The 23977-nt window shown below is 40.2% G+C and overlaps 1 protein-coding gene across 2 annotated transcripts in view; it reads right to left on the reverse strand.

Annotated features, from left to right (window-relative positions):
* Nucleotides 1-23977, reverse strand: part of SYNE2 (spectrin repeat containing nuclear envelope protein 2) — a 387860-nt gene that overhangs the window by 321056 nt on the left and 42827 nt on the right. For both annotated transcript variants that reach the window (XM_023517601.1, XM_023517602.1), the window contains exon 2: nt 3101-3225. In XM_023517601.1, coding sequence (XP_023373369.1) covers nt 3101-3182 — 82 coding nt within the window. In that variant the 5' untranslated portion in view covers nt 3183-3225. The remainder of the gene's footprint in view (nt 1-3100; nt 3226-23977) is intronic.

A 23977-nucleotide genomic window follows, 5' to 3' on the forward strand; every position in this document is an offset into this window, starting at 1 on the left:
GTCCCAGCTACTTGGGAGGCTGAGGCAGGAGACTCGCTTGAGCCCAGGAGTTGGAGATTGCTGTGAGCAGTGAAGCCACAGCACTCTACCCAGGGGGACAGTTGGAGGCTCTGTCTCAAAATAAATAAATTAATTAATTAATTAATAAATAACTTAAATATGAAATATATAAGGGAAGTGTCCAAAACAGTTCAAAGTTGGCTACAGTTGTCATTTAAAATTTTTCAAGAAATAATAAATGCTTGAGGTGATGGATACCTCCAATTATCTTGATTTGATTATTACACATTGTATGCCTGTATCAAAACATCACATGTACCCCATATATATTTAACTATTATGTCCCCCTAAATAATTAAAAATTTTAAGTTAAAAAAAAGTTCTCTAGATGACTCCACCTCAGCGGCCAATATCACTATCACTTTCAAATGCCCCCATGTCATATTAATCCTTCCATAGCATAGGAGATTTTTTGTGAAGTACCCTTCTTTTTTTTTTAGAGGGGATCTCGCTCTTCCTCAGGCTGTTCTCAAACTCCTGAGCTCAAGTGATCCTCCCACCTCAGCCTCTCAGAATACTAGGATTACAGGTCGTGTAAAGTACTGTTTATTTATAACAATTTGTGTTGAGCACACTGACATTAATAATACTTAATAGCCTTCTAATTTGATATTATGCTTAGTAAAAACACATTAAATAAAGTTAATAATATGTACACTATGTGTGCTACCAGTATTACCCCAAGTTTCAAAACCTGGGAGTCTCTGCACCATATTATTCTCTGTACTCAGTGGTTGAAAAGTCTTGTTGAGGGCGGCCCCTGTGGCTCAGTAGGGTGCCGGCCCCATATATGGGAGGTGGAGGTGGTGGATTCAAACCCAGTCCCCAACAAAAACTATAAAAAAAAAAAAAAAAAAGAAAGAAAGAAAGAAAGAAAGGTAAAGTCCTGCTGAGTCTTCCACATCAAAGTTTTCATAGCTATTCCCCACTTTCACCCTCGCTATTATGACCCTAGGCCAGGAAAATATTACATTACACCCAGATATTTGCAAATGCTTCCTAAGTGATTTCCCCAACCCTACTTTCTTGCCCTTTTCCAGCCTTTCTTTACCTCAAAGCCAGATTAATCCCCTCAGGCACAACTCTGTCCTGTGACCAGGTAGCTTTCTCTCTCAAGACCCAATATCTGTACACTGCCAAAAAGTAAATGCAATAGAATCATGTGTACCCTCATGTTAAACGGGGGGGAAAAAAGTAGTCAGGTTTGAATTCCCTTAACCTCACAAATACTTTCAAAGGAATTCCTACTGTGGTCTTAAATTACACTGAACAGCAAAGAAAATCCCTTCCAATTTTAAAAGCCTGTGATACTTTTCCAACTTTACCCCCTTACTGCTTTCATAATTCTCTCTCTCCAACATTTCGAAAAATTGTTCCCTCAACACACCTTTCCCACCTAAAAGGCTTAGCAGAGATGCTTCAGACAAAATAGTTTCTATTTTTATTATGTTAAAAGGGGAAGAAGCGCTTATTATAATACATTGCCAAGTAAGAAACCCACATGGAAAGATTTGAAGGAATTCTCTAATAAACATCTTAGAAATAATTTTTTTTTTTTTTTTTGAGACACAGTCTCACTATGTCACCCTAGGTAGAGTGCTATGGCATCATTAGCTCACAGCAACCTCAAACTCCTCGGCTTAAGTGATTCTCTTGCCTTAGCCTCCCAGTAGCTGGGACTACAGAAGCCACCACAATGCCTGGCTATTTTTTGTTGTTGTTGCAGCCGGGTCAAACCTACCAGCCTCGGTGTATGTGGCTGGCGCCATAACCACTGTGCTACAGGCGATGAGTCAAAGCAAATAATTTTTAAAGACAGCCATTTATCTTTTTAATAATCTGAATTTCTATATCTCAAATTTGTTTAAAATGTGGACCATCCAGAATCATACTAAGTGTACTAAACTAAAATAAATTCCATGGCTTGGCACCTGTAGCTCAGCAACTAGGGTGCCAGCCACATACACCAGAGCTGGCAAGTTCAAATCCAGCCCAAGCTTGTCAAACAATGACAACTACAACCAAAAAATAGCCAGGTGTTGTGGGCGGGTGCCTGTAGTCCCAGCTACTTGGGAGGCTGAGGCAAGAGAATCACTTAAACCTAAGAGTTTGAGGTGCTAAAAGCTGTGATGCCACAGCACTCTACTGAAGGTGACAGAGTGAGACTCTGTCTCAAAAAAAAAGAAAATATTGCCCATAGTCTTAAAATTACTTTAAAATACTTTCATGAGTATTTTCAAATACAAAATATTGCCTGTAATCTTAAAATTACTTGAAAATACTTTCATGAGTATTTTTAAACATTTGCTGTAGCCTTAGCTCTTTTATACTAGCTAACTTAACTCCAAGAGTCACTTTATCAACCAAGGTGAAGGTCTAGTGGCTAAGGAATTTTTAAAATATAGCACAAATATTGCCAAGCTCCCTAAGAAGCACGAAAACCAAAAACTGATAGAACTTATGTATGGCACACATGATTCACATGTTTGAAAAGTCATTCATATATAATACAGCAGAACCTCCCTAGCTGACCACCCCCCACACACTGACAACCTCCTTAAATTGGCCTAATATTCATAGACCAGACACACACCACATGCACACGTCAGTACAGTAGGCCTAGTTTCTTCTCTTGGCCACCTTTGTATGTTGACCAGTTTGTTACAGACACTTGGGTGGTCAACTTACTGAGGGGGTCTACTCTTCTATTGGTAAAAACTAAGAATGTGCCTTTAAGAGGGTCTGCAAAAAGATACAAAGTAAGTAGAAACAATACCAAGTAAACTACAGTTAACTATTTAATTTTCACTGCAAATAAAATACAGACACTCAGAGTAAGAAACTAGAGATACCAAACTCCTTCCAGGTATCAGCTACTTTTTTCTAGAGAGCTGAGATAGCAATAAAGAAATTTAAGTGTACTGACAGGTTTTTACAATTGGAAACACACAGATATATTAAGAATCACCCTGAGAGAGACAGACAGCAATGCAATCTGTGACTAATGAGAGTAAGTTTCCATAGTCCCCAATCTAATTACCTTGCAGTGAAATATGGAGATCATCAATGCCCAAGGAAACCTGTCTGCCGTCTTCAGCAGGAAGCACAGAACTAGATGCCATTCTGTGGGCGCAGATTATATCATGTCCATCTCAAAGAAGTAAACTGAAAGTGAAATGGATACATGCCTGTTAGCAACGCTGCAGCTTCTGCCTCTCTAGCAAACATGCATTCCCAGAAAACAGCAGCAGCCCAAACCGCTCTCCCTATGGCTTTCTAGGGAGCACTTCCACAGTTCACGAAAAGAACAAAGTACGCCTTCTTTTTGGATTATAATCAAGATTTTGCCCTATGACCCATTCATGCCCTTGAGAGTTGTTTTCAGAACGCAAAAGAACTAGCAGTGTAGACTGTTCTGGTGGTCAAAGGAAAGCTCTGTAATTAAACTTAACTGTCTATAGGAAGTAAAGTGTACACAACACTGATATTATACACAGGGGTTGCTGTGTGTGGTATTAACCTTCAACTTGCAAGAATTTTCTTTAAAACGTTTTTTTTTTAACTTAGTTCCTTTCTGCTCCATAAATGTTGCCACTTATTTGAAACAAGAAGAGCTGACCTACAGAGCTTGCAAAGTGCAACTAAAAAATAATATTTTGCTGAGGTATTTATTAGATTAAATTCTTTTCTCATGGGCTTATTTTTCCCACCTACCTGTTTCTTCCCCTATCCCCACCTTGACTCCTAAAGAATCCTTCCAGTAAGAGCAAGTCTTATTTTATAACTCTTTAAAAGCCCTGATTGATGAATCACTATGTGTAAACTACTATGTCACTATTCCTACAGGTTGAAAATAAAAACACTGACTCCTCTGACCTTACACATGGTCAAATCACAAAATAAAACAAACCAAACATATAAAAATATAAAATGTACGAGGAGGCTTGGCGCCCGTAGCTCAGTGGGTAGGGCGCCAGCCACATACACTGAGGTTGGCAGATTTGAACCCAGCCCAGGCCTGCTAAACAACAATGACAACTACAACAAAAAAACAGTCAGGCATTGTGGCAGGTGCCTGTACTCCCAGCTGCTCGGGAGGCTGAGGCAAGAGAATTGCTTAAGCCCAAGAGTTTGAGGTTGCTGTGAGCTATGATGCCACAGCACTCTATCCAGGGCGACATAGTGACACTGTTTCAAAAATAAAAAATAAAATGTATGTAGGAATGGGCACAGAATAGATAAATATATATAGCTTTGTGATCAAGTATTGCAAAATGTTAGTTTTAGAATCTATGTGTTAAATATATAAGTGTTCACTGTCAAATCCTTCAAATTTGCTGTATATTAAAATTTTTATAATAAAATGCTAGGAGGAAAAGTACAAAATAAATCTAAGGCCAATAGCTAGATACAAGCAATCATATTAAATATTAAATAGAATGCCTTTTTTTTTTTTTTTTGAGACACAGCCTCAAGCTGTCACCCTGGGTAGAGTGCTGTGGCATCATAGCTCACAGCAACCTCCAACTCCTGGGCTCAAGCAAGTCTCCTGCCTCAGCCTCCCAAGTAGCTGGGACTACAGGCGACCGCCACAACGCCTGGCTATTTTTTGGTTATAGCTGTCATTGTTGTTTGGCAGGCCCCGGCTGGATTCAAACCCGCCAGCTCAGGTGTATGTGACTGGCACCTTAGCCACTAGAGCCAGAGGCGCCACCAAATAGAACACTTTTTAAAATGCAAAGAATCATTAACAGTTCATGCTGTGGATGACCACACAAATCTATCAGTCCTATTTGTCATCAAATACCTTTCATTGTCTCTCCCACAATTCACTGTTAAAGATTTTCCTACTAAATAAACTTTACTAATGAATGATTACGTTGTTTATCCTCTGAATTAAGATGAATCAGAATCACCCTGAAGTAACAGTGTTGCTATACTGGATTGATATAATTCTACCCTCTACTAGTTCAAGGAGAGCTTACCCAGCCAGGACTGATAAAGATACAAACACCTGTAGCTGTGTGATATATGGAGGACCTCCACCTTCCCTTCCCATACCCTAGGGCTCTTGAACACAAAGCAGAAACAAAGTACTTATTCATTCTGACAGCAGAAAAAGTGAATTTTAGAATGAATTTCCTAAGGGCACCCATTATTCCATGACAGAGCTATAAAAAAAAAAAAGGCTAATACAATAGACGAATAGTAGCAACCAATTATATACACAGCACTTACAGATATAGGCACTGTTCTCAGCACCTTGCACAGACAACTTCCTTTAACCTTTATAACAACTATATGAGTTAAGAACTATAATAACATATTTGAATGGCAAATCTGAGATACACAAACCTGACAGACAGTTATCTAAGGACACACAGCTAATAAATGACGGAGCCAAGACTTCAATCCAGATGATCCCGGCACCAGAGTTCATGCCCTAAACCAGCAGTTCTCAACCTGTGGGTTGCGACCCCTTTGGGGGTCTCCTGCATATCAGATATTTACATTATGATTCATAATAATAGCAAAATTACAGTTATGAAGTAGCAGGGAAAATAATTTTACGGTTGGGGTCGCACAATGTGAGGAACTGAATTAAAGGGTCGTGGCATCAGAAGGTTGAGAACCACTGCTCTAAACCAATACATGCCCAGGCATGGTGGCTCACATCTCTAATCCTAGCACTCTGGGAAGCCAAGACGGGTGGACTGCTTGAGCTCAGGAGCTCAGAGACCAACCTGAGCAAGAGGGAGACTTCCCTCTACTAAAAATAGAAAAACTAGATGGACATTGTAGCAAGCACCTGTAGTCCCAACTACTCCATAGGCTGAGGCAAGAGGATTTCTCAAGCCCAAGTCTGAGGTTTTTATGAGCTATGACACCAGAGCACCCTACTCAGGGCGACAGAGGGAGACTGTCTCAATAAGTAAATAAATAAACAAACAACAAAACACATGATAGTACCTCCTGAAAAGTTAGCAAAAGTTTGCTATATGTCATTTATTGTTGCCTTCGTTCATTTACTCAATGAGCATTTATATTGGGCTAGATGCTGCTTAAGAAATTCAGTCTTCTAAAAACGATGATAAATAAACACAATATTAAACAAAATCCTTTAAGAGGCATATGTAGAGGGTACACTAGAAGCAAAGGAGAAGGCATGCCCCATCACTTGAATCTGGAGATAGTTTTGGCTGTCAGGAGTTGCAGTGGACTGAATTCTCATGTCCCTCAAAATTTGTATGTGGAAATCTAATCCCCAGTGTAACAGCATTAGGCAATAAGGTCTTGAGAAGATCTTTTGAAAGATGCTCAAAAGAGATCCCTTGTCCCTTTCACCATGTGAGTTAGAGAACACAGAGACTCTCACTAAACAACAAATCTTTAGCGCCTGGAACTTCTGAGAATCCAGAACTATGAGAATTAGATTCCTATTGCTTTACAAGCTACCCAGGTTATGGTATTTTGTTATAGCAGCCCAAATAGACTAAGCCAGGGGTATACAGCATTTCACCCCAAATCCCATCCACACTAGCATTATTTGGATGGTACCCTGAATTTGGTAAGAATATCTCTGAGAGCCACTTATTTTCATCCAATATTAGTCAAATGTAATATAAAGTAACAAATGGAAGAGAAACAATAATTTAACATTGATATAAAAACTAAAAACAAACTGGGCACAGCGGCTTATACCTGTAATACTAGCACTCTCGGAGGTCAAGGCAGGAGGATCCTTTGAGCTGAGGAATTCAAAACCAGCCTGAGCAAGAACCAGACTCTATCTCTATTAAAAATAGAAAAATTAGCTGGGTGCTACTTGGGAGGCTGAGCCAGGAGGACCACTTCAGCCTGGGAGTTTGATATTGTAGTGATCTGTGAGGACACAAAACAGTGAGACTCTGTCTCAAAAACATATAATAAACAAATAATAAAAATAAAAACAGAACAATAAAAGTATATAACCAGAAAATCAAGAAATATTCCTGTCCTAAGCTGGTATGTGGGTTTCACTAAATTGTATATTTGTAGGAAAATACCAGGTATTGTGGTAGGCCCTTGTAGTTTCAGATACCCAGGAGGCTGAGGCAGGAGGATCGCTTGACTGGGCAACATAGTAGGAGCCTATCTCTAAAAAATATTTTTTAATAAAAATTTTTAAAAATAGAATGCAAAGTTGTAGGGAGAAAAATGGATAAAATGAAAGCCCCTCCCCTCAAAAAAGTCTAAACCTTAAAATAACTAGATATCTGAGAAGTTTCTGTTTTTAGCCATGAAAATTTATTAGCAAAGTCAATGAAATATGACTTTTTGTTTCCTAGAGACTTTTTTTTTCTTTGCAGTTTTTGGCTGGGGCTGGGTTTGAACCACCACCTCCAGCATATGGGGCCGGTGCTCTACTCCTTTGAGCCACAGGCGCCACCCCTTAGAGAATTTCTTAGAGCTTCTAAAAATGTCCATCAAAAGTAAAGAAACTTTGAAGACTGAATCAATTGGAAGAGTTAGGTGACTGACCCAAGTACTGTCTTAGTATTATTTATCAAAACATGCTACAGGAGTCATGAGGATGGTATTAAAGACAATTTTTGATGCTATTTCCAACACAATTTTTTTTTTTTTTTTTTTTGGCCAGGGCTGGGTTTGAACCCGCCATCTCCGGCATATGGGATGGGCACCCTACTCCTTTGAGCCACAGGCGCCACCCCAACACAATTGTGTTTGGTGAAAAACAGGGAGAAACCATTGACATTTCCAGAGAGGAATGTACTTGTCAAGTAAGGTCCATGATAAATTGGAACAAAGTATGGAAGAAAAGCTTAGAGAGATTACAAAGATCTGAATTGAGAAGCTAGAAAGACTATGAAGAAGGTAGAAAGGGGAGTGAGGGTTTAGTCAAGAGCTCTGGTGAGTCACAGAAGTCACTGTTAAAAGCCCCAGAATCCTGAGGGAGCACAAAGCAGCTTGCTGGGGTAAACCCCAGCCCAGAAACCCCTCACAGTTTTCCCTTTCCCTTTCAAATAAAAGTTATCACATCATAGAACAAAGCCAGTGTTTAGAATGAAAATAATAAATGAGACTATTCTTAAAAGTTCCTGATATCTTCAGAACATAACCAAGCTTCGGTAAAAAATTAACATAATAGCCTTAAAGTTTCTAACACATGAATTGTGTTTTAAAAATTAATGTAAATTAATACACAAAGTTTTAGAAATGGCATGAGCTATTTTGAAATGCTTATGTAATATATCTTAATATGCCTGTGGTTATCTTCAAAACCTCAAAACACTAGTAAATTTCCCCTTTTTGAAGAAATCTTGGCATTTATTCCTGTTACTACAATATTGTCAACTAAAAAATGAAATCTGAACAGACGTCATCTCGAATGAGATTAGGGGTGATTTCTATTTTCTTCTTTTTGCTTCTGTCTTTTTAAAATTCCAAATGATGCATGTATATACTTCTGGTGAAATAAGAAAAATATTTTTGCTTTTATTTTAATAAAATGACAAATGGGGAAGAAGATATTACTTAGTTTGGATTCAATTCTTCAGTCCACATGCTATAGAACTATGTCTTCATAGTGAGGAGAAAAACATGCTCTTAAAGAATGACATATTTTAAAAATTCTTTGAGTTTGTCAGAAATCCTCAGAAAATACTTCTAAAAGCCTTTCTGATAGCTCAGTGGGTCTTTCATTTTCTCATTACTAGTTTGTAAATAAATCCTACCGATCTAACAGCAATTGCAGAAAACTCACTTTATCAATAGTGAGAAAGAAGTATCTATCCTATCTCTAAAGACTGATCATGCCGGGCACAGTGGCTCATTCCTGTAATTCCAGCATTTTTGGAAGCTGAGGTGGGAGGATCACTTGAGCCTAGGAGCTCAAGCTTAAGGCCAGCCTGGGCAACAGAGCAAGACCCCAACTCTATTCCTTACTTAAAATCTAAAGGGGGAAAAGGCTGATAAGAAGGTGTATCGTAGCAGAATATACTAAGAACATGCATGCATTTCATTAACAGAGTGAGTTAAATGACAGCATTTTCCCTTGGGTATCTCCTAATCTTCAGCCCTCTCATGTCATTCGTGGTCCACCTAGGAATTCTGTAGGATCTTTTGATCAGTTAAGTTACAAAGCTATTCTTAGAAACAGACAGTTATTAACTCCAGTCTACTTACAAACTCATAATAGAAAGTTTGTGAAACATTCACAATAAGCTTCTTTATCTTTCTCCCTTTAACTTTTCCTACCTTTCCTATCATTCACCCCATAGTCATCATTTGACCAGAAGCAATTGGTGCAAATTCCTAGGCCAGGTGGTTTATAAAGTCAGCTCTACTATCTCCTCCCTGGATCCTTATTCTTATAATGACCACCACAAAATATCACAACAATCAATCCTACATATTCACTACATATTTGGAAAAGACACATGTAGCAATTCTCAGGTTACAATGACACTGGGCTTGCAGGTTCATGATGTAGTGTCACTCACCAGCCAAATACTGTGCCACTAAATCATTCACTTAAACCATGATCATCTACTTCCCCAAAAGAACCTTCTGTTGACCCAGTCCTGATGTTCTCACCTACAGTGTACACGGCTATAGAGTTGGAACAATACTTTTCTGGTAGAATGATTAGAATGTAGTGAAAAAGCCCATGAAACTAAAAACTATGTTACAACTAAAATTCATGGAGCACTTGCTATGACAGACACATTACCGTATAGTAAGGGTATGTGTTATAATCTATGAATTTATTGGGGTTATCCAATTTCTTAATCCACAGTAAAAATTAAAACCTAGTTATAATACTGAAATAAAGAGTAAAAAAATTAAGGGTGAAAACTCCTAAAGCTACAAGATGTGAAGTGTGAAATCAGCACAGATCCAGAAAGCTCCTCACAAACACTATCTGATTCCATCCACGTGAGGTACTCACAGTAGTCAAAATTCATGCAGTCAAAATTCACTGACAGAGACAGAAAGTAGAACGGTGGTTGTCACTTCCACCACCGTTGGAAGGAATAGAGAGTTACCTGCTTCAATTAACTTCTGATTAATTTTTAATTGTTTAATGGATCTACAGTTTCAGTTGTATAAGATGAAAAGGGTTCAGGAAATAGACGGTGGTGATAGTTACATAACAATGTGAATATACTTAACACCACGGAATTATACACTTAAAAATGGTTAAGATGGTAAACTTTTTTTTTTTTTGAGACAGAGCCTCAAGCTGTCCCCCTGGGTACAGTGCCGTCGCATCACAGCTCACAGCAACCTCCAACGCCTGGGCTCAAGCGAGTCTCCTGCCTCCGCCTCCCAAGCAGCTGGGACCACAGGCGCCCACCACAACGCCCGGCTATTTTTTGGTTGCAGCCGTCATTGTTGTTTGGCGGGTCCGGGCTGGGGATTCGAACCCGTCACCTTAGGTGTACGTGGCTGGCGCCTTAGCCGTTGGAGCTATAGGCGCGGAGCCAAGATGGTAAACTTCATGTGTATTTTACCATAATTTTTAAAAAGTCTGAGAGAAAACTCTTCAACCTATAATTTATATCCAGCTAAAGTATGAATCAAGTATTAGGGCAGAAAAAAGTCATTTTCTGACATGTAAAACTCCAAAACTTTTATGTCCTATGTATTCATTCTTAGAAAGCTATTGGCAGGAAGTCCTGGGCAAGGCAATGTGCACTTGTAATCCCAACTACTGGGAGGACTGAGACCAGCCTGGGCAAAATAGCAAGACCTTCCCATCTATATATAATTTAAAAAAGAACCTACTGATGAGGTTACTTCACTCCAAGGGAAAAAAAAAGAAGGTAAAACATGATGAAAGGAAGTATTCAGACTATAAAATGAAACTAAAAACCAGGCACTGTGGCTCACACCTGTAATCCTGGCATTCTGGGAGGCTGAGGCAAGTGGATTGTTTGAGCTCAGGAGTTCAAGACTAGCCTGAGCAATCAAGACTCTGTTTCTGCTAAGAATAGAAAATACAGCCAGGGGCAGTAGTGGGCTCCTGTAGTCCCAGCTACTTGGGAGGCTGAGGCAAGAGGATCACTGGAGCCCAAGAGTTTGAGGTTGCTGTGAGCTGTGATGCCACAGCACTCTATCAAGGGTGACAAAGTGACACTCTGACTCAAAAAAAAAAAAAAAGGCAGACAAACATCTAAGCAGGGAGTAAATGGTGAATGCTAAATATATTCATGCTGACCATTCTCGCACTGTGATACAATTCTACTTAAGTTAGAGAAGTGAGATGAAATGCCTGAAAGAGCACCAGACTTTCAGTCAAAATAATTCTGTTTAGTCGCAGTCCTGCACTGACCACATGGCCTTGGACAGCAGCCTCTCTAAGGCCCCATTTTTTCATCTGTGAAGTAAGGATAATGATTTTGTCTGGGCCAACTCAAAGACTCTCAGATTCCTGCCAAAGAATCTAACCTCAAGTTCTCTGCTGCACTTTTAAAAACACTGGATTACAAGAAACAATATTCATGAAGAATGCCTGAAACGGTTAGCGTCCACCCATTCCTGGATGTTATCTTTGGATCCTGTCCAGCAGTCAGGGAGTTGTGAACCTGAACTGCATTGTTCTATCCCCTTGGAGAACTGCTTTTATTAAATGTATTCTGCTGGGATCCCACAAGCTGCAGCATGCAGGATATTATACGAAACAGTGGAGAGAAACCTACCATTGTGCTCATTACACAGGAGTTCAGCGGTACACAGACCATGAACCACATTGTTCCTTTTAGGAGAACACACCGTGGAAAATTCTCTGGGGTCTCACCCAATACCAGGGAAAACTGAGATTTGTGCATCTGTTCTTTTAATCTAATGACCATATTATTTTTACAAACCAAGTTTCCCTCTCTTTTTTGGCCATGATCACCCATCTCTGGCAACTTCAAATGCATTTATGGAAATAATGTGCTTTACCACTTGCCATATCCATTTATCTTTATTTTTCCTTCACACTAATGTTGCCATCTATCTTTTTATTCTATTGAATTCTATATTTCTCTATAAAGGAGTCCGCACTTTCCCTGGAATAAGAGAGGGTACAAATAAACTAGAGAGTCTGTAAGAACCAGATGAGATAATGTTAATATGAAGCACGTCAATGGTACAAAATGAAATGTAAATGTAAATTGTTATCATTGGCAAGAAAAAAAATTTTTGATAATGGCAAATGGAACTTTATGTGCTTTCAATAAATGAGATCATTATAATATTCCTTAATACCACATCACTTAAGGTCAGCTAGACTCTAGTTCTAAGCTCTAGAAGAGGCTTAATGTGTAGACAACAAATTCTGCTTGTTCCGTCCCACTACTCTGTACTAAGCGCGTGTCAATGATAGTCTGATTTACACACAAACCCCAAATCAATAGCCTTGCCTAGAAGCAATGGATTGTTGGTTTTTCCAGAGTGGTGTGGAACAGTCATGAGGGAACCGAGAAGGTCATGAGAAACATAGTAAAAGGACTCATTGTGCATAAGAAAAAATATATCCTGAAGGATTCTTTATACTCAAAAGCATAATTTTAATGATTTTACTCCTGGTGGATACACTCTTACTCTGCCTCTCCACATCTCCTCACTGTGGGAGATCAACAGTCTTGACTCTGCTGTTTTTATCCATCTCTGCTCCAGCTCCCTCCCACTCTGTGAGCCAAATACAAATTATTCCATAAAATGACAGCACATCCAAATGAGAAAAGACCACCTTAAACATGACATACATCTTCAAAGAGCTATTAAAACCATTTACCTTAATACAAATTACTTAAACTTTCTAAATAAAGAAATAAGTAACTAGGTCAGCCTGTCATCCAGTAAGTTGGCTTTCAGTGATTTGATCTTCCTCCCCTAACAAGTAGCTGTGGAACTAACAGAACATTATCTCTGGTACCCCCTCGAAGAATAATCCTAGCACTTCACCTGGCTGGGGCCCTGATTCCCACTGCCTAGTTATTGTCAGTCTCTTCCTGGCATTTGAAGCTGCAGCATACAGCAGCCATCATGTATCAATTTGCAGGTGAGGGTCCTGAACGTGGCCTTGGCCAGCTACCACGGAGCAACACGCTCCTTAGATACCCAACCACTGGGCTGACAACCCCACCCCACCCCTCCCGTGAAGCGGGTCCCTTGGCCCTGTTTCAGATTCCAGATTCTAGCTTTATGAGAATGGTTTGCTGTTGGATCCTCATCTAGCATAGTGTATGACATGTAGTAAGTATATAACAGATGTTTGAAGAGAGGTTAAAAGAGGGAACAAATAAATGAACAACTGGAGCAATGCTGAGGCCACCGTTTGTACAACTTTTGGCTTCTCCTTATAGGAAGCTCCCCGCTAAAAACTTTCTTTTTTTACCCTTTCTTTTATTTCTATCTCTTTTTTTTGAAGAATTTAGCGATAGGAAATACTTCATTTCTTTAGAGAAACAGGATAGGTTGTTTTTTTTTATTATTGTTATGTTGTTTTCCTTTCTGAAAATAAAAACCATATCATTAATGTTCCTTTTTCACTTTGCCTTCCTAGAAAGAGAGAGCTAACTCAGGTCTAATGGCAGCAGCTGTGTCCTCCTGCGTTTGCTCTCCTCTGGCCTTTGTATGTAGTGTTCACTTTCCACCAACATGCGATATCTGCTCCCATACATGTCTGTTGGGGTCATCTTAAATCCTGTGTAAAGACATTTGTGCATATATACACACAAGTAAAAAGAGAAATAATACTAAGGTCTTCATGAATTACAGGCTGAGTTAAAATTTCCTCCTTTGTTAAGGTGACTAGATTTTAACATTGGTAAAGCGGGACACCATGGGGGGGGGGGCTGACAACAGTGCAAACTTTGATAATCAGTTCTCAACAATTATTTGTTATTATTAAAGTTTAACATTATAAAATTAACAAAAATAATATAAAACTCATATCTTGATGAAATAGCCACATGGCAGCCGAAAACCGTATATTTCCTTCCTGTTCTCCCATGTCCCCTAGCATGTCGTGCATTCTTTCCCAAAATCGGACTTTTTAAAAACACTGCAGGACGCGGGACAAAATGTTAAAAAGCGGGACTGTCCCACCAAAAGCGGGACGTCTGGTCACCTTATCCTTGGTGGTCTCCACTTGAATTACTTTTCTTTCTTGCATTTTTAGCAAAAAATGCTTCTCCCTAAATTGTCGAAATTCTTGGCCATAGGAAAACAGAATTGCCCTCAAGTATCTTCCTAGATGTATTTTAAGGTAAAATGTCAATTTCTACTTGCAATGATTTTCTCCCCCTTTGGTTATCAAGGTTTAAAAAGGAACTTTGGTCTCAAACTATTCTGAGAAAAGAAGGAGGTTAGAGGAATAGAAGAATTCTGTTAAGTTTACAAAGCTGAACTAGTCCTTCTGAATTGTGGTCAAAATGGCAGCCTATAGCCAGGCATAATGGCTCAGGACTGTAATCCTAGCACTCTGGGGGGCCAAGGTGGGTGGATTGCCCTGAGCTCACAGGTTTGAGACCAGCCTGAACAAGTGCAAGGCCTCACCTCTAAAAAATGGCCAGGTGCTGTGGCGGGCACCTGTAGTCCCAGCTACTCTGGGAGGCTGAGGCAAGAGAATCACTTGAGCCCAAAAGTTTGAGGTTGCTGTGAGCTGTGACATCAGAGCACTCTACCAAGGGTGACAAAGTGAGACTCTGTCTCAAAAAAAAAAAAAAAAAAAGGTTGCCCATAAAACTTAAAATACTGAGAAGAAAAATGACTGAGACATTAGGAAAACACACACAGACTCTCACTGTGATTATAACAGTATTTTTGTCAAGTGCTTGGGTAACCTTAACTGTACAAACATGTTGCTGTTGTGTGGTGTCTGTGTGCTCATGAAGGATTATGATCTTTAAAATTCCAAACACTACTCTTTCCAAGACATTTAAAAGAAGTATCTCCAAATTTGAGATGTTTCAGAGCAAATACTTATGACAGCCAAAAATACAGTGGCTCTTAAAATGAGAAGTTTGTTGCTCAAATCAAGTAATTCTGGAGAAAACTATCTGCCAATTTTAGTAGCAGCTGCAGAGATGCTTTCAATACAGAAATTAATTTTTCATTAAAAATGAACAAAGGTGGGCAGCACCTGTGGCTCAGTGAGTAGGGCACTGGCCTCATACACCGAGGGTAGCGGGTTCGAACCTGGCGCCTGCAAAACTGCAACAAAAAAACAGCCAGGCGTTGTGGCGGGTGCCTGTAGTCCCAGCGACTCGGGAGGCTGAGGCAAGAGAATTGCCTAAGTCCAGGAGTTGGGCAAAATAAATGGGCAAAGAGGGAGGATTTGCTTTTTCCTTTTGGCCCAAGCTGACCTAAATTACACATCCTTTTATCACCAGTCGCACCAGCTGCGGCTTGGCCAAAGACCCATCCTTTCTCTTTAACTCTATTCCCTTACAGAGGAAATTAGCAAAATTAACCTTTTCCAGATAAGGGTCTATCCTGTCCTATAATGTCCAAGGTGCACTGCAGCCCCGAATCACATGTATAAGATTGTGAAGGGGACCCGAATATGCCACCTTAAAATATTTCTCTGGCAACTGAAAACAGCAGGACAGCCTCTAAAAACACTTTTTTCTCTTTTATAAAATAAATTTGCATTTATAAAGGAAATTTCCATTTGTAGAGGTGCCCCCTTTTCTTACCACTTCTTATCAATGGAGTAGGCACTTTTAACTCCAAAATAAACCCTAACTAAACAACCCCAGTACACTACATGGTGGGTCACCTTCCCATAAAGGGTTACGCCCCTCCTCCTCTGCAGCCCCTTCTCCATACTTTGCCTTCCTTTAGATGGTAAATAAAGCCCCAGATTCTGCCATATTTCTTTGTGAACTTCCCCACATATGTTAAATGATTCAAACTGTTTTTTCTCCGGTTAATGTCTTTTGTCAGTTTAATTGGCAGGGCCACTGAACCTAGAAGGGCTTTTTTCCCCCTCCTATACAATTGCTTAACTTTCTTGTTTAATTTAGAAGCTTTCTGGCCCAATTTTATTCTAGCACTAGAGCATCAGATAAATATTACAAAAAACATGAACCAAATTCATGAAGAATTGAGAGGTCCAAGTCGGCAAATATTAATTCATTCATTTAACAGACATCAAGGGAATGCTCACTATTTGCCAGGCACAGTATTAGGAAGTGGGGTTCACAGATGAATAAATGGGAAATGGAAATGCTTTGTAAGATACAGGAGCAGAATGTTCAGGAAGCATGAAGGGCAGTGACTAACTGCCTAGGGGAGTCAAAAGAAGTAAGGCTTGTCATAACAGGCATAAAAGGAAAAGGAGCAGTTTCTGTCTTCCCACCTTCAAGATTTCCCAGCCAAGGCAGATAGGACCTAGCAAATGCAGACTGAGGGAAGGGAAGGGTGGCCAGGAAAAGCGAGCCTTGTCAAATCAGAAATCAGTAACAAGTGCAAAAATAAGTTTGCTTCTCTAATCTGCTGTTTGGGGCTCAGAAAGAAAACTGTAACCTGAAGTGAAGACCTCAGAATCAAAGTTTATCTCTGATCTTCTCCTGCCCTCCTGTCTCTCACTCCTCATTCTCCCCTGAGGCAGCCACGAAAACTAGAATCTCTCTTCCCCAAGGTGAATTCATAGAAACCAGAACCCCCTTCCCCAAAGCCAGCCTCTGTCCCACACCTTTCTGTGTAAGCACTGGCTACGAAGAAACTCTCTGACTTACCTTATGATTATAAGTCACAAGACCTCCCCATCATTCCAGAGAGGGGTCCTGCCCCATACCTAGGCGGAAGGAGTGATGCAGAGAGGCTACCAGGGGTCTGGACAGACAGGCACAGGCTTTGCTGCATTTCCCAACAAGTCTAGTACCATTAACATTAGATCCTACCCTTTCACCCTTTCATCCAACCATATTTCCACACAGTCCTCCATCTTCATCAACTTTAGCGTACAAATTATAGTTCAAGCTGAGTCTTTGGGCCTTCATTCTTGTCCAGAGACAAGTAAAAGTATGATTAAAGAATTTGCTTTCCTTTCCTTTTGCTAATCTGCCTTCTGTTACAGGAATGTTGGCTGTGACCCCGGTGATGAGTGAGGAAAGGCATCACCTCTTATCTCCCCTATCCCACCATCAGAGGGCCATGGATTAAGAAATGTATCCAGGTATTTTTAGAGGATGAAAAAATCCTATATATGATAAAGACTATAATTATAAAAAGCTGAATTATTGTTCAAATTTACTTTCTACAAAATTCTATATATACTGTATTTACTTTTAAGGGGATTTTTCTACTATAAAAGTAATTAGTGTTTATTAAAGTTATTTTAAACATCACAGGAAACTAAAGAATAAACTATATCCATTGCCCCACCATCCAAATACTTCCATTCCTAATACTTTGGTAAATTTTTAGAAAATTTTTATCTCTATCATAGGTCTTTTGTTTTTATAGGGTTGTAATTAGACCACAATCTTTTTTTGTTCTGCTAAACATTAAGCATCAGTATTTCCATGTTATTAATCTTTACAGATAATAATTTTAATACCTGCATTATCTTGAAGGTTCATAAAAATTTAAACTGGAAAAGAACAGCAAGAGTTAGTCTCCTAAAACATCTTAAGATGACTAAGAAAAAAATGTTGTGCTATTGTTTAGCTTTCATTCACTTATTATTAGTCAATCATTTACCCAAAAAGTAATGTGCAGCTTGTACATTCCAGGCACTATGCTGGATAGTGAGCAAGATGGGACACATACCACTTCACACAACTTGACAGCTAGCCATCATCACCACTGTGCCCCAGCTCTGCGCTCTATAGATAAAATGAGTTCTACTATGAGACTGATTTCCAGTAGGGCAGGAATGGTGAGTGGGCAGCAGTAACAAGAACCCAGGCTCATCTGGGCTAGAATATAAGCAAGTCTGGCCTCAAGAACCCTCCCCATGATGAGAGAAGCAAGGACAGAGCCCATCAGCCCCTGTCTGTCAGGTGAAGGACAGTGCTTCCCTTCACACCTGGGACACATGAATGCAGGTGAGTCCAGTCTGGGAGTCTTATGAGAGGGGAATAGCATGTTGGAGAATGATTACTAGACAGGCGGTTCAGCAGACCTGAAATGGCTCTCCTTCAATCTGAAGTTTAGCATATCTGATCCTGTTTGTCTATCTATAACACATAGGTGGAGCTAAATACGCTCTAAGAGCCCCTCCAGCTCAGTAAGTCTGTGATTTTATGGTGTCATAAAAAGCAGGACTCACAGTCTGAAAAAGCACCAAATCCAACCATCTCACTAATTTGTAAGCATATTTCAAGCACCATTCCTAATGGGAAAAAAACAGTTCCTTGTTGGTAGAGAAGTCATTATTTTCCAGTTCAGTTACTGAGCTGCTCTGAGTTCTAATACACCTTCAGTCTGGCTGGCAATACCAGTGAGGCCAAGGTGGCTGTTAGCTTTTGGGTCCTCTCAAAGAACAATCTACAGGGCTCTCTCTCCTACTGTGATAGGCTAAACACCTTCCCATAAACCCCATCTGTTCAAGCCTGCCCCTTTACCAGAAAAGTTCAGAATAACATCTTAAATGACATTCTCTGGCAGGAAGGAAACTAGAGGGAAAATTATTTTTTTATTTGAGTTTTCTTTATGAATTCTTTTTTCCTTTCAAATTCTTTACTAATTAGAGAATGAATAGTCCATGCCATTTAAGACAAAATTGACAAAACTACTATCTCAATAAGTACAAAATAAATTGTCAGTTAATACACCTAATTACAAGATATAAAATTGATATATAATCCAGTAGATAAACAAACTTTGTACCTAATAATCTCACAATGTACTCTTAAAATTATTTCTGCTCTACCTACCTCTCAAAATCAAAGTCAATGATTAAGAAAGAAAATTCCATGTAAAAACAAGTGAACAAAGCAACATACATTTCACCATGGCTTAGAGCAGCAGTTCTCAACCTGTGGGTCACAAGCCACAGGAACTGTATTAAAGGGCTTTGGCATTAAGAAGGTTAAGAACCACTACCTTAGAGAAATTGTAATTAATTACTCTTACAAAAAAGCATTACTTATCGGAAGATCAGAAAGCCAAAAGAAGAGGGAAAAAATGTACCATTAGCTCTCAATTACTGATGCACACACAGGTGGCGTAGCACTCAATCACTTCACTGTAGAGCAGCAGTTCTCAACCTGTGGGTTGCGACCCCTTTGTAACAATGAAAATATATCCTGCATATCAGATATTTACATTACAATTCATAACAGTAGCAAAATTACAGTTATGAAGTAGCAACAAAAATAACTTTATGGTTGGGGGTCACTACAACATGAGGAACTGTATTAAAGGGTTGCAGCATTAGGAGGCATTAGGAAGGTTGAGAACCACTGCTATAGAGCAACATGACCCTATACTCCTGCAAGAGTCAGAACGGCCAGATGCAGCTGAGAAGCTCACCGTCTACTGGGTTTGAATATTCTCTCTTGGCTTCAATTGAGAATTCATTAGAGGCTTGGCCTGGTGGCTCACGCCTGTAATCCTAACACTCTGGAAGGCCGAGGACAGCAGATCTCTTGAGGTCAGGAGTTCCAGACCAGCCTGAGCCAGGGCAAAACCTCATTGCTACTAAAAACAGATAAACTAGCCAGGTTGGAGGAGGCGCTTATAGTCCCAGCTACTTGGGTGGCTGAGGCAAGAGGATCACCTGGGCCCAAGAGATTGAGGTTGTTGTGAGTTATAATGCCACAACACTCTACCCAGGGTGACAAAGCAAGACACTCTGTCTCAAAAAAAAAAAAAAAAAAAAAAATCATTAGACTGTTATCTCCCCAGGAACAAGGACTAAAATCTTTCATCTTTATGACCCTAGAAATAACAAAAAACCTAGCACACAGCAAGTGTTCAATAAATGCAAGCTGAATATTACTGAATGAACATGAGGTTAACAGAACAATGAACTCTACCTTCAAAATAGAACAGGTAACTTCAGGCCAGGTGAGGTGGCTCATGCCTGTAATCCTAGCACTCTGGGAGGCCAAGGCAGGAAGATCATTTGGGCTCAAGAGTTTAAGACCAGCCTAAACAAGGAAAATAGAAAAACTAGCTGGACATTGTGGCAGGTGCCTATAGCCCCAGCTACTTGGGAAGCTGAGAAAGGAGGATCACTTGAACTCAAAAGTGTGAGGCTGCTGTGAGCTAGGATGCCATGGCTCTCTACCCAGGGGTACAGAGTAAGATTCTGTCTCAAAAAAAGTAACCAGTTCTGGCCATGAAGGAGTTACAGAGTCCAGAATTAACCTTTTGTAAATAACTAGACCACTGGAAAAAATATAGGAAACAATTATTTTGAGACTACAATAGGCAGTACACAAGAGAGTTATCCTTGGGGGCAAGATGGCTGACAGGCGCCAGCCTCCGACAGAAGGTACCATCCAGAGGGAAGGATAATGTCCAGAAATTACCCAAAAAAGTTGAAGACTGGGAGCTCAGCCAAGAGAGAAGAGCGATATCTGCAGAACACTTCTGCTGAGGCAAGTTGCGACTCCAAGAAAGCAATCTACAGGTACATAATTCATCCCAAAGGAAGAGTGTCTGTCCTCTCCCCCAAGAAAGTTGTGTTTTTCTCTTTATCTTCTCTTTGTCTGCTCCTGTAAGTTTTCTACAGGTGAGTGGTGAACTGAGGACCTATTATCTTACCCCACATGTGAGAGCTACAGGAAGTAGGGTCTACTCCTCTAGAGGGACTCTGCAGAGATTCCAAACACTCTCTCACCAGGCAGAAAACTTGAACTAACATTTTCACTGCCATTTTGAATTTCCAGGTTACCTTTCCCCCCTTGCCTGCACAGACAGTGAGGCCCAAGAGCAGCATACCCCTACCCCTATGGGACCAAGCTGCCTGTCCTGGCACTAAAGCTGAAGAACTCCTAGAGCCCCGGGTTCTGCAGGTGCCACCCTTGCCAGGCGCCTGGCAGCCAGAGGCCTGCTGCATGCTTGAGCCCCGCGTTCTCCGGATGGCAGGCAGATTCCCTGCTGCTCCTGCCACCCTCACTGGGCGCCAGACAGCCAGAGACCTGCTGCTTGCTTGAGCCCCATGTTCCCCCGGTGGCAGGTGGATTCCCTGCTACTCCCGCCACCCTCGCCAGGCCCGGGCTGCTGAAGAACTGTGAGAGGACGGTCAGTTGAGAGGGAACCATACTAAAGCAGTGGTACCCCGAAGAGAAGAGCAGCGGGAACAATAAGGTTCACACCCCTGAGGCTTTTCTGGACAGAAACGACCTGTCTCTCTAAACATCTGGAGGAAGCCAGCATCTTCTCTGGTGGCAACCACTGGAGGAATGGCTCTGGGACGGACTCCAAATGTTGTAAATACAGCAGGGGCAGAATCAGTGGAAAAACTCAGGTAACATGAATAACCAGAGTAGATCAATTCTCCCAAGGAAAAATGGGGTAGATGCAATTGAAGATCCCATCCATAAGAAGATGGCTGAGATGTCAGAAATCCAGTTAGAATTTGGATAGTAAATAAGATTAACAGAATGGAAGAAAGGAGGGAATTAGAATTTCAAGAAATTATTCAAAAGATGTCTCAAGAATTCAAAAATTTCAAAGATAAAGTGATCAAAGATTTTGAAACATTGAGGCAAGAGTTTGCAGCCCTCAACGATCTGAAAAATATGGTAGAATCCCTCAGTAACAGAATGGAGTAGGCAGAAGAAAGGATCTTTGACATTGAAGACAAAGCTTTTGAACGTGCCCAAGTGCTCAAAGATTTAGAGAAATGGAGAGCAAAAATGGATCTTTCTCTCAGAGAGCTCTAGGATAATTCAAAGAAAACTAATGTTCCCCTTATAGGAATCCCTAAAGGTGACAAAGTTGCTTCACAAAACACAGAGGCTCTTCCTCGTGAAATTATGAAAGAGAACTTTCTTTTTTTTTTTTTTTTTTTGAGACAGAGCTCTCAAGCTGTCCCCCTAGGTAGAGTGCCATGGCTTCACTGCTCACAGCAATCTCCAACTCCTGGGCTCAAGTGAATCTCCTGCCTCAGCCTCCCAAGTAGCTGGGACCACAGGCGCCTGCCACAACGCCCAGCTATTTTTTGGTTGCAGCCATTATTGTTGTTTGGCGGGCCAGGGCTGGATTTGAACCCGCCACCTTAGGTGTATGTGGCTGGCGCCTTAGCCACTTGAGCCACAGGCACCGAGCCGAAAGAGAACTTTCTAGACATGCCAAGAGATCCTGAAATTCAGATAGCAGACAGTTTCCAAACCCCAGCACAACTCAACCCAAACAAGACATCCCCTAGGCACATCATAATTAACTTCAATAAAGTTAATATGAAAGTGAAAGTTCTGAAAGCAGTTAGATATAAAAAATAACATAACCTACAAGGGGACGAGTATTAGAATAACTGCAGATCTCTCTACTGAAACCTTTGAGGTTAGAAGAGGATGGTCATCAACTTTTAATCTCCTAAAACAAAATAACTTTCAACCCAGGATCCTATATCCAGCTAAACTGAGTTTCATTTATGATGGAGAAATTAAATACTTTAATGACATTTGCCATAACTAAACCAGCTCTCCAGGATATTCTCAGACCTATCCTCCATAATGCCAGCACAATCGTTCACCACAAAAGTAAATTCACCCAGAAATTTTTAATCAAATTCCAACTTCCACAGTGGCAAAAGGATTAAAAATGTCCACTGGATGTCCAAAAAACTCGATACCCAAAATTTTACCAGGCTTATCAATATTCTAAATCAATGTGAATGGCTTAAATTGTCCTCTACAGAGGCACAGGTTGGCTGACTGGATACAAAAACTCAGGCCAGACACCTGCTGCATACAAGAATCTCATCTTACCTTAAAAGATAAATATAGACTCAGGGTGAAGGGATGGTCATCTATATTTCAGGAAAATGGAAAGCAGAAAAAAGCAGGTGTTGGGTGGCGCCTGTGGCTCAAAGGAGTAGGGCCCCAGCCCCATATGCCAGAGGTGGCAGGTTCAAATCCAGCCCCAGCTGAAAAATAAGAAAAAAGCAGGTGTTGCAATTTTATTCGCAGATACAATAGGCTTTAAACCAACAAAAGTAAGAAAGGATAAGGATGGTCACTTTATTTTTGTTAAGGGTAATACTCAATATGATGAGATTTTAATTATCAATATTTATGCAGCCAACCAGAATGCACCTCAATTTATAAGAGATACTCTAATAGGCAAGAGCAACTCAATTTCTCCCAGCTCCATCATAGTTGGAGACTTCAATACTCCTTTGGCAATGTTGGATAGATCCTCCAACAAGAAGCTTAGCAAAGAAATTTTAGATTTAAACATAACCATTCAGCATTTAGATTTAACTGACATCTACAGAACATTTCATCCTAACAAAACTGAATACACATTTTTCTCATTAGCACACAGAACATACTCCAAAATCGACCACATCTTACGTCACAAGTCTAACCTCAGCAAATTTAAAAGAATAGAAATTACTTCATGCATCTTCTCAGACCATCATGGAATAAAAGTTGAACTCAGTAACAACAGAAATCTACAGACTCATACAAAAACATGGAAGCTAAATAATCTTATGCTGAATGATAGGTGGGTCAGAGACGAGATCAAGAAGGAAATTACCAAATTTTTAGAACAAAATGACAATGAAGACATGAGTTACCAGAACCTCTGGGATACTGCAAAGGCAGTCCTAACAGGGAAATTTATAGCACTGCAAGCCTTCCTCAAGAAAACGGAAAGAGAGGAAGTTATCAACTTAATGGGACATCAAAAGCAACTGGAAAAGGAAGAACACTCCAATCCCAAACCCAGCAGAAGAAAAGAAATAACCAAAATTAGAGCAGAATTAAATGAAATTGAAAATAAAAGG

This window comes from Otolemur garnettii, unplaced genomic scaffold, assembly GCF_000181295.1.
Source record: "Otolemur garnettii isolate 467f Iridium unplaced genomic scaffold, OtoGar3 scaffold00115, whole genome shotgun sequence".
Lineage (NCBI taxonomy): Eukaryota > Metazoa > Chordata > Mammalia > Primates > Galagidae > Otolemur > Otolemur garnettii.